This window comes from Trichechus manatus, unplaced genomic scaffold (genome assembly GCF_000243295.1).
Source record: "Trichechus manatus latirostris isolate Lorelei unplaced genomic scaffold, TriManLat1.0 scaffold00027, whole genome shotgun sequence".
Classification (NCBI taxonomy): Eukaryota; Metazoa; Chordata; class Mammalia; order Sirenia; family Trichechidae; genus Trichechus; species Trichechus manatus.
In genome coordinates, this window is record NW_004443963.1 from 2,368,956 (window position 1) to 2,392,460 (window position 23,505).

At 37.2% G+C, this 23,505-nt stretch overlaps 1 protein-coding gene across 8 annotated transcripts in view; it reads right to left on the bottom strand.

Annotated features, from left to right (window-relative positions):
- Positions 1 to 23,505, bottom strand: part of GNPTAB (N-acetylglucosamine-1-phosphate transferase subunits alpha and beta) — a 126,980-nt gene that overhangs the window by 933 nt on the left and 102,542 nt on the right. For 5 of the 8 annotated variants that reach the window (XM_023728957.1, XM_023728959.1, XM_023728960.1 and 2 more), the window contains 7 exons: positions 10,300 to 10,456; positions 8,660 to 8,809; positions 8,207 to 8,276; positions 8,009 to 8,043; positions 6,198 to 6,315; positions 5,302 to 5,401; positions 2,256 to 2,354 (listed from right to left, as the gene is read on the bottom strand). In XM_023728957.1, coding sequence (XP_023584725.1) covers positions 2,256 to 2,354; positions 5,302 to 5,401; positions 6,198 to 6,315; positions 8,009 to 8,043; positions 8,207 to 8,276; positions 8,660 to 8,809; positions 10,300 to 10,456 — 729 coding nt within the window. Of the gene's footprint in view, positions 1 to 2,255; positions 2,355 to 5,301; positions 5,402 to 6,197; positions 6,316 to 8,008; positions 8,044 to 8,206; positions 8,277 to 8,659; positions 8,810 to 9,688; positions 9,708 to 10,299; positions 10,457 to 23,505 lie in introns of those variants that run through there. The other 3 variants (XM_004373756.3, XM_023728962.1, XR_002823639.1) reach the window with 3 other exon arrangements.

Consider the following 23,505-nt stretch of genomic DNA (forward strand, 5'->3'; position numbering starts at 1 on the left):
AATAGGTAGGAAAATGCAACTTGCTATATAGCTATGTAGTAGAAAATGGGAACTGATTCCAATTTAGCTAGCAAAAGAATAAGATTTCAATAGGTAAAGGAGGAGTTAAAAGTATTTTCAAGGAAGAGCCTAAGTAAAAGGATAGAAGTACACAGTTCAAAAAAACAATTATCTTGAGGAGTAGGAGAAAAAGAAGAACGTAGTAAATGAAGCTTCATTAAAAGGGGATCATGTAATAAAGGTGTTAAATACCTAAGAATTTAGAATGAGAAGTCACAGTTTTTCAAGAAGGAAAAGTATGGTTTAGGAAGATAATATGGCAGATCTACAAAGGATGGATTAGAGAACAGAGAAATCAGTTAAGAGTTTTAATAGTCCAAGCAAAGAATGATGAGGTCCTGAATGAACTAGGACGGTAGCAGTGGGAATTAAAAGAAAAATTAAATAACCACTGCAGAGATAAAAATTACAGAGTCTAGTAATGAAGGATAAGGGAGATAGAGGAGTCAAAGATAATACTAAAATCCTACCCTAAGTGGTAACATTTAGTAAAAATCTTTTCTAGTACTTTATCAAACCTTCGCACCAATTAATAAATGGTTTTTCAAGGAGCATTAGAGCAAGCCAACAAGCTCTACTAGGAAACTTTTAAAATGACTGTTTTCTGTTCGTGTGTGTATATATATATATTTATATATGTGTATATATATATATTATTTTAAACAGGGCTTTGAACCAGTTCAAGCCTCTGCTGAGAAATGTGCACTTCTAACAAGTTCCCAGCCGGTGATAATGATTCCACCCCAGATATACTGAACCAGAATCTACATTTTAACAAGATTCCCATAAAATCTTAATAATAAGAATCTTAATACATAAGCTTCTTAACACACAAGAATCACCTGGGGATCTTGTTAAAATGTAGAGCTAGAATCACTGGCATCAGCTGGGAACTTGTTAGAAATGCAAATTTCCCAGCAGGGGTTTGAACAAGAATGAACCGGTTCCAAGCCCTGATTTTAAAGTTCTTTTAAAAATATTTAAACTAGTTTACTCAAAGCATACAATTACAGGTAGTTACTGATTTATGACAAGGTTCTGTTCCCATGACTCTGTCATAAGTTGGTTCTCCGACATACGTCAAATACCCCTTTTTCTTCTTTTTAGTTTTCATTATTGCCTTTTATTATCAGTATCTTTATAAATCCAATCTTTTTGTCTTTGGGGGTTGGAAACATTACATATAAAAACATCTGCGAGTGAACATCTGAGAATAACATCAGCAAATTACGCACTGGAGCATTGTATGTAGTACATATTACTAACTAAGACGTACCAAAAAAAAACCAAAAAACAGATGGTTGTTAAGTGCAGCTCATCAGTTGTAAGTGTGGTTTGTAGTAACTCCAGTGTGTCATAAATTGGGGACTACCTGTACCTTGGAAGAGTGACATTTTAACGTGTATTTGAATAAGATTATTTAAAAGAACTCCACCATTTAAAAGAAAAAAGTACATGAAGGATTCCACTGAATTCCTGTGAATACTTACTAAAAAATATGTATCTGCATGAATAAGAAAGAGGTCAGTGTCACAAACAACATTTACTAAAATGCACATGTGGCAGATAAGTTTCAATCCACAAAATTTTAATCCTCAGGGGCCTTTTTATTCTATTATACATCGAGGCTCTCTCATGGTAACAAGTTGGCATATAAAGCCATTTTTTTTTGTCACTGTAATAATTTTAGAAGCAAATATGCCATAAATCCTTCTACAGTACATTTGAAAATAGAAGAGATATTCAGTAATTTTAGTTGGGTATTTCCTATTTAACAAACACTGGTGATACAAAGACAAGTTAATAGACTACCTAGAAATGATTTACACTTTCTATTTTCAATTATGTATCTACTGCTGCTCTCCTAAAAAACTGATTATTAAAGAACTATGATTAAAGTATTAAAGTATCAATTTTATGCATGATATGTACATTTCTAGGTAAAATCTCCAATTTACCATTTTCTTTTTTGAGTAATTCCTACAAAACCATTAATGAATCCTAAAAGTAAAAATACATTTAACACTTAAGTTAAATAAGGAATAATGAATTCAAAATGGAAAATGGTTAAGAATTTTAAATGTATAACCAAAATGTTTTTTTCCCATAAATTTGGAAAGAAAAAAATTTATTTTCTACTTCCATATATATACATTGTTTTATAAGAATGTATTGTGCTAGCAAATACAACTGACCTTTATGAACTGTTCATGTAACTGTTTAATTGTTTTCAGTCTCTGACTCTGAACAATTCTAGATTGTTGAAAGACCTTTTGTTGCTGTCGAAACATATTCTACAAATACAAAAAGAAAAAGTTGTGATAACACATTTGGGTAAAATTTTAAATTTAGCAAAAAAATAATTCTACATTAAAAGGAATATAGTTTTAAAATCAATAGATTTTTAACATTTGCTGTTTTAACTATTAAGATCATATTTAGTTAATTTGTGTTCACCACTAATATATGATAATCCTACCAGTTAAGTAGGAAATACTCTTTCTCAACAATATTCAAAACATGTCTTAATTCTTGGTGATTTCAACATCTACACAGATGATCCTTCCAATAATGCTGGCTTTTCAGTTCCTTGACTTACAATGATTTTGTCTTTCACCTTATTTTAGCCATTCTCTTACGTTGTCTTACCCTAGATTTTGTCATTACCAATAACTATAAACACTACATAGTATTAATAGCAAAAACTTACATAGTAACTGTGTCACAAACTGTTCTGAATCCCTCTAAATAAAGTTACATATGAACTCATTTAATTCTTAAAACAACCTTATGAGATAGGTACTCTTATTATATCCCCTTTCATACATGAGGAAACTGAAGCACAGAGATAATTTGTCTATAGCTGGACAGCAAGCAACTGGTAAAACCAAAATCTGATTCCACAGTCCAGTCTCTAAACATTATACTATACTGTTTCCCCATATATCCCACTAGTCAACCACTACCCTACCTACCTTTCAAGCTCACTTAGTACTATAGCTCAGTCATCTATCAGGATTTAAAATCCACTCATCCTACTACTTTCACTGTCCCTTATCCCCAACCCCATGTCCTCACTTTTTCCCAGCTTAAATTCCATGGTCAAGCACTATAAATACTCTCATGCATATATACCTTGCCCTTTCTCACAATCACATTTGCTTGGCTAAACCCCAACCCCGGAAAATGCAACTTTCCAGGTACTCTGCAGCTATTCACAGTTGTAGAAAAACCCACAACAATGTTGACTGGCCTCAATTTAAAATTATAATCTCTATTATCACTAACCTAAATTAGACCCTTAATGCTACTTGGCAATTACACTTCCCCAGTCCATTCACTGGCCCACTCAGAAAACTATTTCATACTTTCTCCTCTGTCCTCAAAGGTAACACCTCTTCCATCATCTTTACTCTTAACTGATGACCTTATTTCATAAATAAATAGAAGCAATCCATAAGTTACTTCCAGTCTCCCATCACATCTACCACCCACCTACTACATCCATCTGTGCTTGTATACTCTACCTTCTCTCCTGCTTTTAAGCATGAACTATCTTCGTTCCTTACTAAGACCAACTTTTTCACTGGCCACTAGATCCCACCTATTCTCAGCAATGGTTAGTTTCAGCAATTGTCCCTCTCCAGTATTTAAAAAATTTCCCTCCAGATTATTCCCATCAGCATACAAACATGCTGCTGTTTAGCTAATCTTAAACAAAAACTATATTCCATTTCTCCTCAGGCTACAATCGCATTTTTTTCTTTCCCATTTTCTTACTCATTCCAGTCAGGCTTTTGCACTCACTATTCCACCAAAATCATGCTTACAAAGATACCAATGATCTCCACATGGCCAAATACACCTTATTTGGCCCATCAGCAGCATATGACAGTTAAAAGGCTTTCTTCACTTGGTTCCCTTTCTACCTATTAGTATACTAATTCTCAGGCTCCTTTACTGGTTCCCCCTCATCTCCTGGAACAATGATGAAGTACTTCAGCGTGCAGGTCTTAGACTTCTCTTTAACATTTATAATTCCTTCCTTACTGATCTTACACACTGTCATGGCTTAAATTCTATCTTTATGCTGATAACCCCTAAATTTCTATCTCCAGCCCATCTGTCTCTCCTGAAATCCAGATTCATATATCCAGTGGTCTACTCAACATTGCCCCTTGGATGTTTTATATACACTTCAAATTTATTATTTCCCAAACTGAGATGATCAATCCTCCTCCCACCCCAAATTATGTGATATGAACAGTACCTTGGCTCTTAGATAAGAAACGCGTCATAATTTTACAGCTCTTGAATAAGAAATGTTTGATATTTTACAGCTCTTAGATAAGAAATGTGTGATAATTTTACAAACAATGTGAAGATGAAATAAAAATAGAATATAGTAGTTATGCAGCATATGGGTGGAACTGACTTCCAACCCTATAGGGATGGGCAGGTGATACAAGTTTGGCCATTATGAATAAACCATGTTCTGACCACAATGACTAGTTCGGGAATGGGCAAATGATCCAAACTAGACCAATGATACATTCCAGAGGACTTTTCTGTCTGAGCTATTGAGAAAGACTGTCTCAATGCACTAGAGTTACAAAACTGGTAGTAAGTCTAGGACTGCAAGAAGCTATCTTGCTTACCACATTGACAGAACCTAGTAAGAAATGGAGATAGAGCCCAGGTTGACAATACAGGGGCAACCCTTCCCGTCCCCTATCTAGCTTTGCCTAAAGCTAAACTGTTCTTGTTGTGTGCTATCAGTGGATTCCGACTCATAGCAACCCTACAGGACAGAGTAGAACTGCCTTCATAGGGTTTCCAAGGCTGTAATCTTTACGGAAGGAGAGCGCCACATCTTTCTCCCTTGGAGTGGCTGATGGGTTCGAACTGCAGAACTCAGTTAGCAGCGAGCACTTAACCACTGCGCCACCAGGGCTCCTTAAAGCGAAACTACTCAAACAAAATTCTCATTTTGTGCTTTGGCAAATTTCTGTCACTTGGAACTGCAAGACTCTCAACCAATGTAGGAAACAAAGATTTTTATGAGTTTCGTATATACCTATACTTCTCTGGTTTATAGTTCAGCAGGGTCAAAACACTTAGCTAGCAATGGGTAATGGAACCTGGCTTAAGTTCCATGGGTCTTCTACAAGGCTAGGCTCTATATTCCTATTTGAGACTTGGTTACAATAGATTCATTATAAAGCTAAGCATGATACCAACAACCAGTTTTTCTTCTTGTTCCTCAGCTTTCTGCACATCTGTATCCCACTGCTGAAGCAAAGTACGAAACTGCTGAGAATATTCTTCGTTAAGCTTCTGCCTATAAAACAATGAATACGAAAAAAGGTTAACATTCAAAACAAAATTTATCTGACAATTTATATTATAAAAAAGGAAATAATAGCAGCTTAAATCTTCTGATGGGAAACCAAGAAGTAAAATTATGATTTTCCTAACAAGCTAGTAATAGAGACGCTCTCTCACATACTTTAGCTCTTAAAAACTAATGAAATTTTATATGTATAAATTTTCTAGAAAAAAATCATTTTATCTCCAAACAGTTTCATTTTCTTCTACTGAATATAGGTTCTGATACGATATAGATTCAATGAGGTTATTTATCATATAGGATTTACAAATAGAAATATTTCACTTAATTTTTTCCCCACTTTGGCACAAATGTTTTATACAAAAAGGTTAACCCAATTCAGCTAAAATAGACAAATTATTTACAATATGAGATTGACCTTTTTCTACACTGTTGAACACAGTTACCTATCATAAAACTAATGGTTTATATACTTATCTGCTATTCAGCTAGCATATTTCTAGAATGAATATAAATTACTTTTATAGTAAGAAAAAGCCGTTATTTGAAAGAGGAGAAAAAAGGTAATCCTCAGTGACTACTAGGAAATATATCTCAATTCTATGAAGGAATCAAGTTACAGACCTAAAGGATTTATCAGCTTAGAGAAAAATCAAGACAAATGTATTTTTCACTAATACTCCAATAAATAGAAGACAATAGGATTTTTCATTAGTAGTTTGCTTAGTTACCCATGGATACTAATTAATGATACAAATGTGTAGCTCTAAAAATATAACAAACTTACCTTTGCTGTTGTTGTGTTTTCCAAATACTTTCAACTTTCTGGTTACTGCTTTTGAGAGAAGCCTTCGTATACATTTCTAATCTTTTTCTCTTTGCAAGAAGAGCCTTGTTAATGTCAGCTATATTGAAAATATTCATTAAAATTTAATGCTGAAGAAAATTATTTTGTTCCTACATATTCAAATTAATTATGAGTAAAGTTGATTCAACAATATTGGAAAAATATTTTAAATTAAACTTAAAATTAGACATTTTAAAAAGCAAGATATTTGCTCACTTTTTTCTGCTGAGAAAATTTTCAGCTACTAGTATGCCAATTCTAATTTTTTGAACTTCAGATAATTTTTTTAAAATTTAGAGATGATAAAAAAAGAGGTAACAAACAAAACAGTTTCTATTTTCCAAAGTATGTATAAGGGATCTCAAGAACAGATTAATTTCCTCATGAAAAAATACTTACAAAGGCTAAATATTTCTAAGTTTATAAAATTCCCTCCAATTAAATGGACACATTTAGATGAATTACTGTTAGAACTCATTACATAAAACATACAAAAGTAATCTATAAAAAATTGGAATCCAAGTTACATAAGAAAACTATTTTTAAAAATATAATGATACTTTTAAAGCATCTTTTTTACTAAATGAGACAAAGACCAAGAATGATAAAAAATTCTAGTTTCAGAAAATAAATACATTTAAGAACACTTTTAAATACTTTGTGAAGTTTTTTTTTTAAGAAGGACATTTTTACCCATAAGTACTGCACTTCATACAATACTTCAAATAATGCTTTGCTAAACATATGCTTTTGTGTTATGGATTTACTATCAATAGTTATTTTTTAGTAATCATGATGCAGCTGAACTATTATACAACTATTTTATACTTTAGTATCCATCAATAATAATGAATTTATAAGACAGCTCATTAAAACCAGATTTTGTCACCACAAGTTAGAGTAAAGCTCCCAAAAAGGACTTGTTCGTATGAATAATCCATATAGAGGAACAAAATATTGACTATTTTTGAAGAGTATTGTCCTCTAACAATTAACTCATTTGACATACCATTTAAAACTATGAAATTTTAGATCTGATTATATATCTCTTACTAGATAGCAAAGTTGTCTTTAGTTCTTAACTACATAATTAATGCAAAAATGAAAGTTATTTTAGAGGCTTCAATTTACACTGCTCTTTTCTCAAAGAACAAACACAGGAAAATCATAAAAATGACTGAGAAAAACTGGAATGTGTACACGTGTGTGTGTAGTCACTCCGTGAACACAAAGAAATGTAGAGAGTTTTCCCACCCATGTTTCTTCTGATATTCCATAGTCCATTAAATTCACACATGTATAAAAGTACCACTCTTACCTCACCACTGTTAGGACCATTCTCACTCTTCATATCAACAATTTGAAAAAGGTAAGTAAGGAAATCTATGAAGGTGAATTACACTACTTATGCATAATCCTATATAAGAGAACAAGGCATTAGATAATAGTCCTGTAGTCTACTAATTAACATTTCCTATTATACAGGTCAAGAAGCCCTGTGGTACAATGGTTAAGCACTCAGCTGCTAACTGAAAGGTCGGTGGTTCTAACCCACCAGCAGCTCTGCAGGAGAAAAGACCTGGTAATCTGTCCTATAAAGATTTACAGCCTAGGAAACCCTACCGGGCAGTTCTACTCTGTCATATAGGGTCACTATGAGTCAGAATCGACTCAATGGCACACAATAACGTTTTAAAGGTCATATGGTTTAAAACAATTTTCTTTACATACAAGTATCTTCTAAAACATACCTCCAAATTTTTCCAGCATATTCCGTACTTCACCCCTGTGAAGAAATTACATTTAGAACTTTTAACTAAGGATACACAAAATACCAAGCTTGTTTTGGGAAAAATATTACATGCTAAGTGTTTTACATACAACAATTGTCTGTGACCAAAGTCGAATTTGTTAGAAGTAACAGGCAAACATTATTTTGAACACATTACCCCACATCTTCCTCAGCTATTCCTGTGGAAGGCCTTTTCTTCCCACGCTTATCAATTACTGGAGTCTTTCCTGCATTGACAATAAAAAAGAAAAGCATTCTTGAACATAAATATGCTACTTCGGTAATTTTTAATGAAATAATATTCTCATTTTGAGGTCTTGGCTTTTTGCTAACAAAAATTTTTAAAAGCAGACGTATAGTTTTAAATAGTGGGTTCAAACAAATGAACTGTAGGACACTGTCACTGCCCAAGGAGGCCTAGTGGAGCAGTGGTTAAAAGCTTGGCTGCGAAACAAAAGGTCAGCAGTTTGAATCCACCAGCCGCTCCTTGGAAACACTATGCGGCATCTCTAGGCTGTCCTATAGGGTTGCTATGAGTTGGAATCGACTCAACTGCAATGGGTTTGGTTTTCTGGTTTGTCACTGCCCAAAGGTATTAGATATACTGTACCTTCTGGAACATCCTCCTCTGAACCACTTAGATCCTTTTTATCTTCTTTCTCAAAGTCATAGGCTCGTATAACCTGATCCTCCATTGCTGACTTCATAGATTTTCCGGTATGCTTTCTTCTGGAAGGTGCCATTGGTAGGTTTTTTCTGACTTTAAAAATAGATCTCTCAAATCTTCTTATTCTAAATACACTATTTAAATATACTGGTAAATTTTACAATTAGAGTTACTGAATAATTCGCTTGGTTAATTAAATTAAAACAAAAACAGAAACAAACAAAAACTGTGAAATTTTCTCATTTCTCTTGGTAGGTTAGCTAAAAGGTAACAAAGATAACAGCGTCAACACTGACTCCAGGTTGGAGATAGATCTGTGGACTACAGGGTCTGAATTTTCGCCTTGCCGCTGCCAGATTCACGCTGGCTAAATTTCGGCTAATCTAGTCTCTGCATCTCAGTCACAAAGTGAAAAGGTGATTGTTGGTAAGACCGATCATAAACATGCCAACGATAAATTCACAGCAGTATAAGCATATAGTAAAAATTCCGCAAGCTGTGCCTCAGAAAATTAACGTCCAAGTGAGATTTCCACAAAATATACACCGAGGAAAAACGAAGGAAGCCCTTGGTTAATTTTAATTGTTTCGGGGTGGGGTTGGGGGTTTGCGGGTGAGCAGGCGGGAGAGGCAGATGAAGTCCCCCAGCGACTTTAGCCTTCGCATCTCACTCGCCGCTGTGAATCTTCCAAAAGCGTCCTGACTTTCGACCCTGCTTTGAACCGCCCTTCGCCCGCTCAGACCCGGCCCTCAGTAAGGTTCGCCGCCTTCATTTTCCTGTCAGAGGCCCCAGGTTAACACCATGTAGCAGATTTACCTCACCGGTCACGAGCAGCTTCCGGGCCAGACTCCCAGACTGTACAAACTCCTCCCCTCCTCACGGCAGAAAAAACCCCAAAGGCCACAGACCACAGTTATCAGTTCCCTGAAACCTGAAGCACCAATTCCAGCCTCCCCAACCCCCGCTCCTCACCCAAAGTGTGCACTGCTTCTCCGCGACGCTCCTCTGAGGCGCCTCGGAATTCGCGCGGGAGTAAAACCGCTCACTCACAGTGACGCGCTCTGATTGGTTGGCGCGGGGCCGCATGCGTGCGGCGGGGTAATGGAGCCCCGCCCCCGTGAGACGACGCCCGTTGTAGCCGCTCACCCAGAGCTCCCTGCGTCCCCACTGATAGTTGACTTGGGGTCTGTCGCTTTCCAGTTTTTGCTTTTAATTTAGTATTTTTATAATACTTGAAAGTTAACAAAAGAATATGTAAGTTATGAAATATGATGAACTGATCGTGTAATTTGTAAAGTAGAACTTTACCAACACCCACTGAATCTCCTCATGAAGTCCTTTCCATCCCATCAGGCTCTCTCCTTTCAGAGGTATAATCCTTATACTAAATTTTGTAAATCATTCCTCCCTCTCATTTTCAAAGTTTTTGTTGCCACATTATGTCACTAAGAAAATCTAGGTTATTATTCGGAGCCCTTGACAAGTTGCCCTTGAGTTGACTCCCAATTCATAGCAACCCCATGTGTGTCAGAGAACTGTGTGCCATAGGGTTTTCAATGGCTGATTTTTCGGAAATAGCTCACCAGGTCTTTCTTCTGAGGTGCCTCTAGGTGGCCTACCAACTGTAGCCACAGTTCTTTCATTTTTCACTGCTGTGTGATATTCCATTGTGATAGAATTCCATAACTTATCCATCCATTTTCTTGTCCATGAATGTCTGGGTTGTTTCCAAAGTAAGACCTTTATAAACAATGCTATTATGAAAAATCTCTTGCATATGTGCTAAATTCTCCTTTTATTAGTGTTTTTCTAGCTATTTCTCCTTAAGTCTCTTATAGTTTTTCCTTTATACTTTTCATAATGCCCTTCATCCATTTTTTTCCTTACTTAGGTTCTTATTGAGGACCTAGATTGTGTATTCTTTCTTCCAGAGAGATTTCTATTTCCTTCAGGTAGGTTTTAATAGGGTACTGCCGAACAGGGACACTTTTCAAGGGTCCAGGTTTCATGTGGGAATCTCAGAAGTGTTTCCTTTACCCTGCAGTGGGCCTAAAAGCGTATTCTCTGACCTCAGCATTGTTTATCAGCAATATTTGCTTACTGCAGACTTCTTGTTTAAGCTTGTGTTTTTTCTCCTTATAGAGTTCCCTTACCTTCTGCAAGCTCAAAATGCACTTAGGTATGTTTTTATAATGAATAGTTATATTGAAACAGGAGGGCTCTTCAGAGTATCTGATCCGTCATATTATTGAAAATCGAAGAATTCCCTTTCTGTATTTAATTTTTAAATTGGGAAACTCCTCACCTCTAATTATTATAGGACTCCTCAATATTTCTAAAACCCCCCCTTCTCTATCCCAACATCACTATCCTAATTTACACCTTCATTATTTTTCAACTGCTTTATTGCTATCTAATTCTGCACCTTGCTGCTTGTGACATTTCCAAAATAAAAACTTGATCATAGCCTCTAATGATGATGATGATGATAAGAATAATTATCATTAGCATAGCAGCTGCCATTTAGTGGTCACATTTTATATGACAAGCACTCGGTGTATATGCTAGTTCTCTCAGAAACTTACAACATGGGTGTTATTATTTCCATTTTATGGATTAGAAAAACAGTAGCTTGTAAATGCCAGAGTAAAGATTTCATATCAAATTTGTCAAACTCTCAGTTATTAGCCCTATACCATGATGCCTAAGATTCTTCAGTGGTTCCTCTGAGCCTCCACAGGAAAATCCAACCTACTCATCTGTCATACAAAGAACTTTAGCCTCTTAAATTGTTTAACTCCCCTTTTCTCTTCTCCATTCTGAGCTTCTTGCAATTTCCCCAAGTACACCATTGCTGTTTTGTGCCACTGGGTCTTTGCACAATTCAACTTTCTTTTCTGTAGAGTATTATTTATTCTGTTATTAGTATTTATTCTGTAAAGTTAAAAAAAAGGCAAAGATGTCACTTTGAGGACTAAGGTGCACCTGACCCAAGCCACAGTATTTTCAATCACCTCATATGCATGCGAAAGCTGGACAATGAATAAGGAAGACTGAAGAAGAATTGATGACTTTGAATTATGGTGTTGGCAAAGAATATTGAATATACCATGGACTGCCAGAATGAACAAACCTGTCTTGGAAAAAGTACAGCCAGAATGCTCCTTTCTCCACTCATCATACTATTAAAATCATCTGCCATAGAGACCTTACTATTCTGCCTCACTTTGACTGTGATGGAAAACTGAGTAATTATGACCAAGCAGATTTAGAATTTAGAATTCATTCAATTGCTCATTATTTGACAAATAAAAACATTTGTGTGAGCTTTACTGCCCTTTAAAAGTTTTCATAATGATTCATTTATTTATCATAATAACCATTTGGATAGAAATTAGAGTAAACTCACTTCATAATTTAAGAAACTGGGCATCTAAGAGGATATATATTTACTCAAAATCACAGAGCTACATACTAGAACTAGGACAAGATCTTTGGTATTTTGACTCCATTGTTTGCCCCTGCTCATCAACTATCACTGTTCTGTTTTACTTTGCTGCCCTTGAAATAAACCACATCTTTAGCTGTGAGAAGTAATCTCTAGCAGTGTTTGCATCTTCCAATAGTAAAATACTTCCTACTGTTAACTGTACACATTAAAGCCCTTTATAATGGTATTGTTTCCAGTATAAATTTCAAAATAAATAAAGAAAAATACCACCTTTGACATTTGGGAATGCAACTAAAAGTTATGAAACAAACCCATTGATGAGTTCACGCAGACCAGAATATGAAAAGAAAAAACAGCCCATCCCCTATATAGCATAGATCAGTAGTTCTCAAAACTCCTAATAGTGTGCATCAAAATTTCCAGGAAGTTTCTGATTCTTTAAGTCTGGCATGAGGACAGAAATATGTTAACAGGCACCCCCAGGTGATTCTGATACAGGTGGTTAGGGGGTCACAATGGCCTAATTAATAAAAATAATCTAAGGTAAGCACTGTGGCAAGTCCTATATTTGCCTAACCATTATATCTTTCACCCCTACATTCTTATTAACAGAACCTTGACTCCCTTGCAGCTAGGCTTGTGCATATGACCCATTTCAGAAGCTGGGGCTGGCCATGTGATCCATCAGAAGTTGCAGGTGGCATTCTGGGAAAGCTTATATAACTGGGCAGACTCAGCTGGCATCCTCCTTTTGATCTTTCCCCTTCATCCTGCGTGGAACACAGATGCAATACTTGTGACCATAGAGACAAAAACTATATACTAAGGATGGAGGAGCAATAAAGGGGAAGAACATGGTTTCTTGAATTGTGGCACCAGCCTTGGATTGCCTATTCCTAGTGCTTGTCACCTGAAAAAAACACTATTTGAAATTCAGCCAAATGTAATTCTGAATGATATAGTAGTGCATAACTGAAATTTATTTTTTACCCAGCTTGCATTAGCTAGGGTAGACCACTGCTGTAACAGATAAACCCAGGCATGTATAATGACTAAAAAAAAAAAGTTTGTTTCCGCTGGGAAAGTGAACAGGTCCTCAGGGCGACCTTTATCCATGCAGTCATTTAGAGACCCAGGTGGATGGAAACTCTGCCATTCTTCAACATGTGGCTTTCAAGATTGCCCTGTGGAGTTGCTCTCCATTCCAGCCAGCTAGAAGGGAAAAAAGTTCATGAGGAGCTCTAGGTAGGAGGTTTTTATGGTCTAAGTCTGAAAGTGACACACATCATTTCTGTTCGCATTCCATTGACTAGAACTTAGTCATATCGCATTCTATTGACTAGAACTTAGTCATATAGTCACACCTAACAGCAAGGAAGGCTTGAAAATGTTGCCTAGCTGAGGGCCCAGGAAGAAGAGAAGAAAAAAGATTTAGGTGAGTAGCTAGAAGTTGCTGCTACCTACCCTTTTCCAAAAAGCATTTTTAAGTATAATGTTTTTCAAGGAGAAACTCATAAAAATGGTCTAAAGCATAAAATGAAAATTCAGCACAAAATTAAATTAAGCTCTGCCACTTATTAACTGTGAGACTTTGGGCAAATTACCTGACTTCTCTAATCTGTTTCTTTCTTCACTAATGTAATAGGCATTAAATAGTGTTTATCTCAGTATTTTAGATTAAATGAAGTGAAATAATACATAAAAATTCTTAGTAGGCATTTGATAGCATAGAGAAAACAATAAATACAAGCTATCAATAATATTACAATGGGTCACTATTGTCAGTGACAGTAAGTACTGATACACCGTTAATAAGTATTAATAAGTCACTGATGTTCTATTTCCTGAATTTCAAACATATAAATGCCTACTAGAGGGTCACCAAAAAAGAGGAAGATCCTCAACGAGATGGACTGACACAGTGGCTGCAACAATGGGCTCAAGCATAACAATGATTATGAGGATGGCGCAGGACCGGGCAGTATTTTGTTTTGTTGTACACAGGGTCGCTGTGAGTCAGAACTGACATAATGGCACCTAACAAATTACCAGACATATTTAATAGCATAAAAAATTAAAAGTTTAATCTTAAGAATTAGAATATTTTATTAACAAGTATGGATTTTAGATGGACAATATAACAATTCTTTCAAATATTAGAATAATTTAGAATATATAAAATATCACAGGGCATTTCTGAATCTTCAATGAAGTATTAATATTTCTCAAAAAAGACATAAGAAGTTGACAGCTATTTAAACAAAAGGAAAACTGGTCTGGTTTAGAAGGACCCTGTGGCGTCACTACTGTCACGTTTCACTTGCCTTGAGACAACTCTCTCACATGCCGCCTCTCCAATTCTGCCTGCATTTGGCAAATAATACTGTTTTATTAAAGGTTTTGTGGGGAGACACTTTGTACATCACACAGAAAAACCTCCCAGACATCCCCTTTAACCGAGCCTCCTCTCAATCCCTGCAGGAGAGTCTTCTGGCAGCTTCCAGCCCTCTCCCACTCTCTTACTTGCTTGCCTCCCCACTGCACCTCTCTTCTATTTTTCCTTCTTCCTATTACCCTGGAGCTTCCTTTTTGGGTCTATCACTTTCTAACACAAATAACATAACTTGCTCATGGTCTGTTGCATCCTCCTCCATAACCCTACTTATCTCAAAACAAGGGTGCCTCTTTTAGAAGGTTTGAAAGGGTCAAGATTATACAATAACTGATATTTTTGCAATCATATTTTGAAATAAACTTTAAAAATTTTGAAAAATAAAAGAAATTAAAGCATAATTTGGAAAGTTAATCCAGGAAGATGTCTCAAGCAACCTTGTTATCTACCCCTCGATCTCCCCTATTCTTTCACTAAACACTTCAGCCTCTGGCACAGTTTTCCCACCCCAGTACCTGCCCTCATCCTCTGGTCTAGAATTCCTCAAGGTCCTCATCTACAATGATCTGCCCCTACACTCCATTCAAAGTCTCCCAACTCTACGACCATACCTGAAACTACTCCACCTTCAAAATCCTGCCTTCAAACCTCCTCCTCTCGAACCACTGCTGTCTATAGTTCCAGTTCCCTTAGTCATCTGTCAACCATTTGCCAACCTCATCAGGACTTCCAGTCCATTGACCTTTTCACTTTTCCTCTCTCCATGAGCCCCCTCCTATCGTCTTAGATTCAAAGTCCATATTTCAAGTCAGTCTCTTGCAAATAACTCCCTGTGCTTTCATTGTATTTGTCTGGCAAAATCCTATTTCTGCAAAAAACTAACCATCTTTCTCTGTGCAGGCCCTAGCTCTTTTGCTTCTGGAGAAAAATTACCCAATGGGGTAAATTTGTACCATTTTAAATGAATGATTACCAACCTCAAGTGAGCCCTCAACATTGCCCTCAAATTCTCCCATTTCTCTTTGGTCAACTTATTCTCCCCATTTGCCATTTAAAGCCTTTTTAATTCTATTCAACCTTCAACCCTGCTGTATCTTCCTTCACAACTTCCCCTTTATGTTCATCTTTTTACCCTCTTCCTATTTTTCTGAGAAAATAGTTCTGACTGAAACCATCAAAACTTCTGCCATCAAACCTATAATTTATCTGTATCTGTGTCCACACTTTCCTCCTGTTAGACTAGGAGAGATGTCCCTCCTCCTGTGTTCTGGGTTCCATGGTCTTTTGTTTTCCAGGAATCTTGCATTATCCATTATTTCTCTCTCTCTTGCATCTTCAGCCTATCTTCCTCTGCTTTATCCCACCCATTAATATTTACAAATATTCAAAGCTCTCACAATCTAAAAATAAACCCCTGGGCCTTATTTGCAACCAGCTACTGCTCTCCCATCTCTTCCCCTTAGCAAAGTTCTAGGAAGTATTATCTAAGCTTATTGTCTCAGTTTCCCCACCTTCCATGTGCTCTTTAAACTACTCTAAACTAACTTTGGCCCTTACCACTTCTCCAAAATGGCTCCTCGCTCTAAAGTCAACAGTGACCTCCATGTTGCTAAATCAAATAGACATTCTCTGGTCCTCATCTCACTTGACTCTCAGGAGTATTCAACACTCTTGACCACTCTCTCTTTTTTATCCCTTGCTCTCTGTCTCCCTTTGGCTCCCATAACTAGGCATCTTCCTGTTACCCATTTATCATTCTGGCAATTTCTCATTATCTTTGCCACTTCTTCCTCCTTTGATGGACCCTTACATATTCCCTAGGACCTGGTTTTACTCAGTTCTCTTCTCAGTTTACATATATTTTTCTGTACATGTTTTCATGTATTTTTATAGTTTTAAACATCAAAGTTTCTCAAAGTGTGGTTCGTCGACCAGCCTGTATCAGGATCACTGGAAAGGGCAGGGAGGGTTTTGAGTAAAAATTGCAGATTCCCGGGCTGCATCCAAGGCCTACGAATTAATTCTGTGGGTGGAGACTAGGAATCTGCATTTTAAAATAAGCTCTCTGAGTTACTCTTATGTCCACTAAACTCTGGAACAATTCTTTGTCAAGGACTGCCAGTCTGACATTAACAGGGAGAGCTCAATATCTCCATCTAGTGGATTGCTAATGTCATTGCTTTATTTTCTTTAAAAATTTGGGGAAAAAATGGAAAAAAAGAACAAAGGAAATGGATTATCTGCTCTATGAATAATCAATATTGGGTTATATAATCCTTTGACTTTTCTAGAACTTGCCTATATTCAAGTTTCAAATTTTAATCCTCATCCAACTATATAAAATTACGGGAATGGGATGACTCTGTCCTATTTCATTACACCAAGTTTCTGATTTCTTACAGTGCTACGAAGGACATTTTATCGATTTCAAAGTTAGCCTTCATAAGGAAATGAATGGATTATCTGCTCCATGAATAATCAAGATGGGGTTATTCTAATAAGTTAGCTAATAACAGCATTCTACTTTCCACTAAAAATTTAATATAGGTCATTATAAGATTACCTAAAATTTACTACTGAATTTTTGTTCTAACTATACAAGTGATAAATATTCATGGTAAAACATTTTTGGAAGATATAGTTTATGAAGGAAGTGAAAGTCACCCACAATCTCACCACCCAGAGATAATACACAATTTTAAATCTGTAGTTGCTGTTGTTAGTTGCTGCTGAGTGGATTATAACTCATGGTGACCCCATGTGTTACAGAGTAGAACTGCTCCATAGGGTTTTCTTGGCTGTAGTCTTAACAGAAGCAAATCACTAGGCCTTTTCTTCCACTGAACCACTAGGTGGGTTCAAGCCAATGCAGTACAAACCATTTGCACCAACTAGGGACCTTAAATTTGGGGTATTATTTCCTTTAATCCTTTTTTCTATTTTTTTCTATGCCTGTATGTATGCCCCCTAAATCATTTAAAAATATATTTCAATTTTTGTACCTGCCTGTTTGCTACCAGCTCTGCAATTCTTTTTCTTCTGTTATTTTAGTCATACATTTTACCTTTTATCGAACATGTGGCAAACAAAGGCTTCAGGATTTTGACTTCGGTCATACTTTCAGAACACCTAGTTCAAGGAATCCACCAAATGTCTCAGGCTGGGTTCTCTAGAGAAGCAAAACCAGTGGAGCACACATATATGTATGTAGATATAGATAGACAGATTTATCTTGAAACTGGCTCATGAGGTTATAGAGGCCGGCAAGTCCCAAGTCCATGGGTCAGGTGTCAGGCTGGAGGCTTCTTCTGACTCACGTAATTGCAGGGGCTGATGAACCCAAAATTGGCAGGTCAGATGGCAGGCCGCTGGCTCATGGGCCGCAGAGGCTGACAAACCCAATATTAGCAGGCAATACAGCAGGCCACTGGCTCAAGTCCCAAGAACTGGAAGTCAGATGATGACCAGACAGATGCAGGATCCAGAGCAAGCCAGGGAGCTTTGGCAGAATGTCTATATATATATATATATATTTATATATATATATTTATATATATTTCTATATTTATATATATATATTTATATATGTATTAAATGTGGGACACACCCGAGGAAACTCCCCTTACAACTGATAGGCTGATCACATTAAATCACATCGTGAAACGCTGGAAGTGCTCACTCGTCCATGCCAAGATAGCTAGCTGGCCAACTGACTGGAAGAGATACATAGTTGTGCCCATTCCAAAGAAAAGTGATCCAACAGAATGCGGAAATTATAGAACAATATCATTAATATCACACGCAAGTAAAATTTTGCTGAAAATTATTCAAAAGCAGTTGCAGCAGTACATCGACAAAGAACTGCCAGAAGTTCAAGCCAGATTCAGAAGAGGACATGGAACAAGGGATATCACTGCTGATGTCAGATGGATTCTGGATGAAAGCACACAATACTGGAAAGATGTTTATCTGTGTTTTATTGACTATGCAAAGGCATTCGACTGTGTGGATCATAACAAATTATGGATAACACTGCAAAGAATGGGAATTCTAGAACACTTAACTGTGCTCACGAGAACCTGTACATGGACCAAGAGACAGTCATTCGAACAGAACAAGGTGATGCTGCATGGTTTAAAAAGCAGGAAGGTGTGTGTCACGGTTGTATCCTTTTACCATACTTATTTAATCTGTATGTTGTGCAAATAATCTGAGAAGCTGGACTATGTGAAGAACACGGCATCAGGACTGGAAGAAGACTCATTAACAACCTGCGATATGCAGATGACACAACCTTGCATGCTGAAAGTGAAGAGAACTTGAAGCACTTACTGATGACGATCAAAGACCACAGCCTTCAGTATGGATTACACCTCAACATACAACAAAAATCCTCACAACTGAATCAATAAACAACATCATGATAAACAGAGAAAAGACTGAAGTTGTCAAGGATTTCATTTTACTTGGATCCACAATCAACATCCATGGAGAGAGCAGTCAAGAAATCAAACGACGTATTGCATTGGATAAATCTGCTGCAAAAGACCTCTCGAAAGCGTTAAAAAGCAAAGATATGTCACTTTGAGGACTAAGGTGTGCCTGACCCAAGCCATGGTATTTTCAATTGCCTCATATGCATGTGAAAGCTAGACAATGAATAAAGAAGACTGAATAATTGCGGCCTTTGAATTATCGTGTTGAAGAATATTGACTATACCATGGACTGCCAGAAGAACGAACATATTTGTCTTGGAAGAAGTACAGTCAGAAAGCTCTTTACAGAGAACGTCACATAGTTTGGACATGTTATCAGAAGGGACAGTCCCTGGAGAAGGACATCAAGCTTGTAAGGTAGAAGGTAAGCAAACAAGAGGGAGACCCTCAAGGAGATGGACTGAAACAGTAGCTGCAACAATGGGCTCAAGCATAACAAGGATTGTGAGGATGGCGCAGGACTGGGCAGTGTTTCAGGGTTGCTGAGTCGGAATCAACTCGATGGCACCTGACAAGTTCAACCATAGGTTCAAGGTAAGCCTAGTGTATACTGTTTTGCATAGAATTCTCTTCCTTATGATGCTCAGCATTTCATTAGCCTGTTTAAACATACCAAGGTATTGGATAAGGGACATTTGATGACTCCAGATCTCTTCCTATAATACACACTGCTCATTATATCATCATAATGATTGAATTGTTTTTTTCCTACAGTGACTCTTACTGGAAATCACCTATTTTTTTGCTATTCATGGTAAAACTTTCCTAAGATTGATCTCCATCACCTTGGCATTTTACTACTGGAAAGAGCGTATCATAATCTGAACAAATCTGAAGATTTCATCATGTGCTCTACCAGATAATTTGTAATAGATACTTGTCTCAGTGTTAATTCTTAAAAGACAACGTTGGTAATACTTCTCTACATAGATCATCACCTGTTTATTCCCTCTAATTACCTGGATTCACCATAAAATACTCTTTTTCAGTGTCCTGTGATGTAGAATCTTGTCAAGGGCATTTGAAAGCCTAAATATTAGATTCCTTGTTTCCTTACTCATAATCTCAAAGAACTCAAAGTGATAAAATCAGGCTCTTAGAGAATTTTTCAGTAGACAAATTATTGATGATGGGCCTTGGAGGTATGAGTAAGAATTTAACAGATAAATAAGATAGGAAAAGGCAGTTCAAGTAATAGTATCTGCAAGGGTATAGAGGCATAAAAAAGCACGGCACATTTGGGAAAATGCGATGTGGCTGACAAGTGTGTGGCCAGGGGTAGGGCTGGCAGGGAAGGAAAAGGCAGAAATAAGATAACTTGGGGACCAGTTGTGAACTATAATAGCCATTTATGGAGTATTTGTTATGTGGCAAGCTCTGTACTAAGTGTTTTATAAATCTTTCTCTGAATCCTTTCAAAAATAAAATCCTTACAATTATAAAACGTGTTAAAATGGAGCCATAAGGTTCATTATATTCTACTCTTCAGACATTTTGATGTTTTCCAACTGTTTTCAAGTATGGCAGCTTACTTTCAACCTAATTAATCCAGGAACTTCATCATCCATGTACATTCAACCTTTATTCTGTAAAGCTGGAGTGTTGTGTTTTCGTCAGCCCAGCCCTACTCCTCCTTTCTGGTAAAAGTCTCCCTCACCCTGGCCACAGAACCCAGACTGAGCCAATTATAGTAACATATCCCCCACCAGGGTGTTCTAGATGGGAGCCAGAGAAAAGAGCTCCGCCTGTCTGGGAGATTCGAGCCAGGAGCTGCCACCACCCAATCATGTGAGAAAAGATGACATTTGAGAGGCAGGGATGAGCAGTATTGCACAAGAGTTCTGGCAAGGCATTTGTCTCATGTACCCTCTCTTCTTGTTTTCTGTAAGCAGGCTGAGTTAGATTTGTCCTTTGCAACCAAGTGTATCTTAGAGGCTAAGAATGAATTCTGGAGGGACTTGAACAAAAAGCCGTTTCTGCCACTTCATAACTGTGACACTTGGTATGATAAGGGTGTGGTGACCATGTAAAGAAATTATGAACATAAAGCATTTAGCACATAAAAAGTACTCAATTAAACTTAGCTGTTATTAGGGTAAGTGGGAGGGAGAAGCAATTAGACTGACGAGGAGCTCCTTCAGCCCCCCTTCCCTCTTAACTTCTGAAGCTACAGTATGCCTGCCGCCATCCCATAACAGACAACATGCTACTACAGTGAAACCTGTGAGAGCCAGAACTTGACAGGACTGCCTCATTTTTCCAAGTCTTGCAAGTTTTCTGCCTTTAACAGGGTGCAGTCTTACCACTTTTCTATGGCTCGTTTTAGGGGAAAATATTTGTTTTCCTTCTCTGACAGGTTTCTGCCTTACAGAGGTTCCGGCTTTTGCAGGTTCTACTGGCCTACATCAGTGGCTTGTGAGATAATTTTATATGCAAAACATACACAGAGTAAAACTGTTTGAAGATACTCAAATGAAGATATTACATATACAGTATTCTTTAAAATTCAAGTTTTAAATAAAGACAAAAACATTTTTTAAAAAATTAGAAAATTTATCACTTTCTTAGCTTAAGGTATTTGTCTGATCCTAATGATTAGGCCAGAAACAATCCTTTACACAAATTTCCATCATCATTATTAATGTTTACCAGCCAGGACTATTTGCCAGACACTGTACATGATGTATGGCATTTCCTTCATTCATCATAATAAGCCTATCGGGTAGGTACCAGTATTACCTCCTACATTTCAGAATAAAAAGCTGGAAAGTAACAAGCAATGTCCAGGACCCAGGACTTGAACCCCAGCAGTCTGACTGCAGAGCAAGCTCTTCACTCACATGTGCCACTCTGTCATGGGGAGGCAGCAGTTTGATGGGTAGCGGAAAAAGAGACAGGCAATCTGGGCTCCAATCCCACATCTGCCTCTGACTAGGAGATCTTGGGCAAGTAATGTAGTCTTTCTGGCCTTGGTTTCCTCATTGATAAAATGCAAGGCTTACCCAGTCCCTTTCAAATTCTGCCTATGAGTCCTAGAGTTTGGAGGCATTGCCTCGGGGTTCGGGCAGACTGAGCAGCTTTCCTTCTTCTGTATTAAATACTGGCCTTCTGTAGGATTTTATATGAACTAATGGTTCTAAGTCTTTATTAAATTTTGAAGACCATCAACTTCTGAACTTCCTGTTCTAAAATTCTATGATTCTATTATCTATCCCATTATCTATCAGGCTCTTAATTAGGTGTGGATTATGTTTATCTAAAGGACCCCGTCCCTAGTAGCGCAGTGGTTAAGTGCTCAGCTGCTAACTGAAAGGTCAGCTGTTCAAACCCACCAGCTACTCCACAGGACAAAGATGCAGCAGTCTGCTGCTGTAAAGGCTGCAGCCTTGGAAACCCTATGGGGCAGTTCTACTCTGTCCTATAGGGTCACTATGGGTCAGAATCAACTTGATGGCAATGTTTTTTTTTGTTTGTTTGTTTATTTAACCAAATTTCCATACCCTAATGTTCAGTTCTCTATAATCTTTCTAGAATAAATTCTTCACTTACAGAATGATACCCAGATGCCCCCTATATTTTTATCATATGATAAATTTAATTAAAGCCTATTTTCTCCTTATAAAATAACCTTCTCCAGTATATTCTAATACTACCCTCTCTTTGCACTGCACTGTATCCCATTTTATTTTTGTAGTGTTCAGTACAAATAGTCTTAAATTGTCTTGCACAGAACTTTACATACTGTATAGGCGCCCAAGTAATTGTTGAATCTGGGTAACAATAAACTCACTCTTCAAAGATTTAAAAATCAAAGCATCAGACAAAATACAACTTTTCAGAAGACACTAGTTTTCGAAATACACAACTCTTACAGCACAAACATAGTATTTACATTTCAAGTTCCTTTTACAAAATATGTATGCCACTTTGAAAGAATACTGTTGAGATCATGATCTAAAACACCTGTCAGAAAGCTCAAAAAGGACTCATGGTAACTGGTCTCCACAAATCCACTGTATAATGACATAAAATATGGCTGAATGTCAGGGCTTCCCCATACATAAAATACTAATTTTCTATACCAGGGGTCAGCAAACCATGGCCTGCGGCCTGTGGTGGCCAGTTTTTGTATAGCTGCAAGCTAGACATGGTTTTTACATTTTTAAAAGGATCATTTAAAAAGGAAGAATACACAACACAGACAGATGTGGCCTGCAAAGCCTAAAATATTTACTATCTAGCCTTTTAAGTCTGCTGACCCCTGCTCTTTATGAAAGGAGCCTGGCGGTGCAGTGGACACTCAGCTGCTAACCAATAGGTCGGTAGTTGGAACCCACCAGCTGCTCGGTGGGAGAAAGCTGTGGCAGTCTGCTTTTGTAGAGATTACAGCCTTGGAAATACTATGGGGCAGTTCTCCTCTGTCCTATAGGGTCGCTATGAGTCAGAACT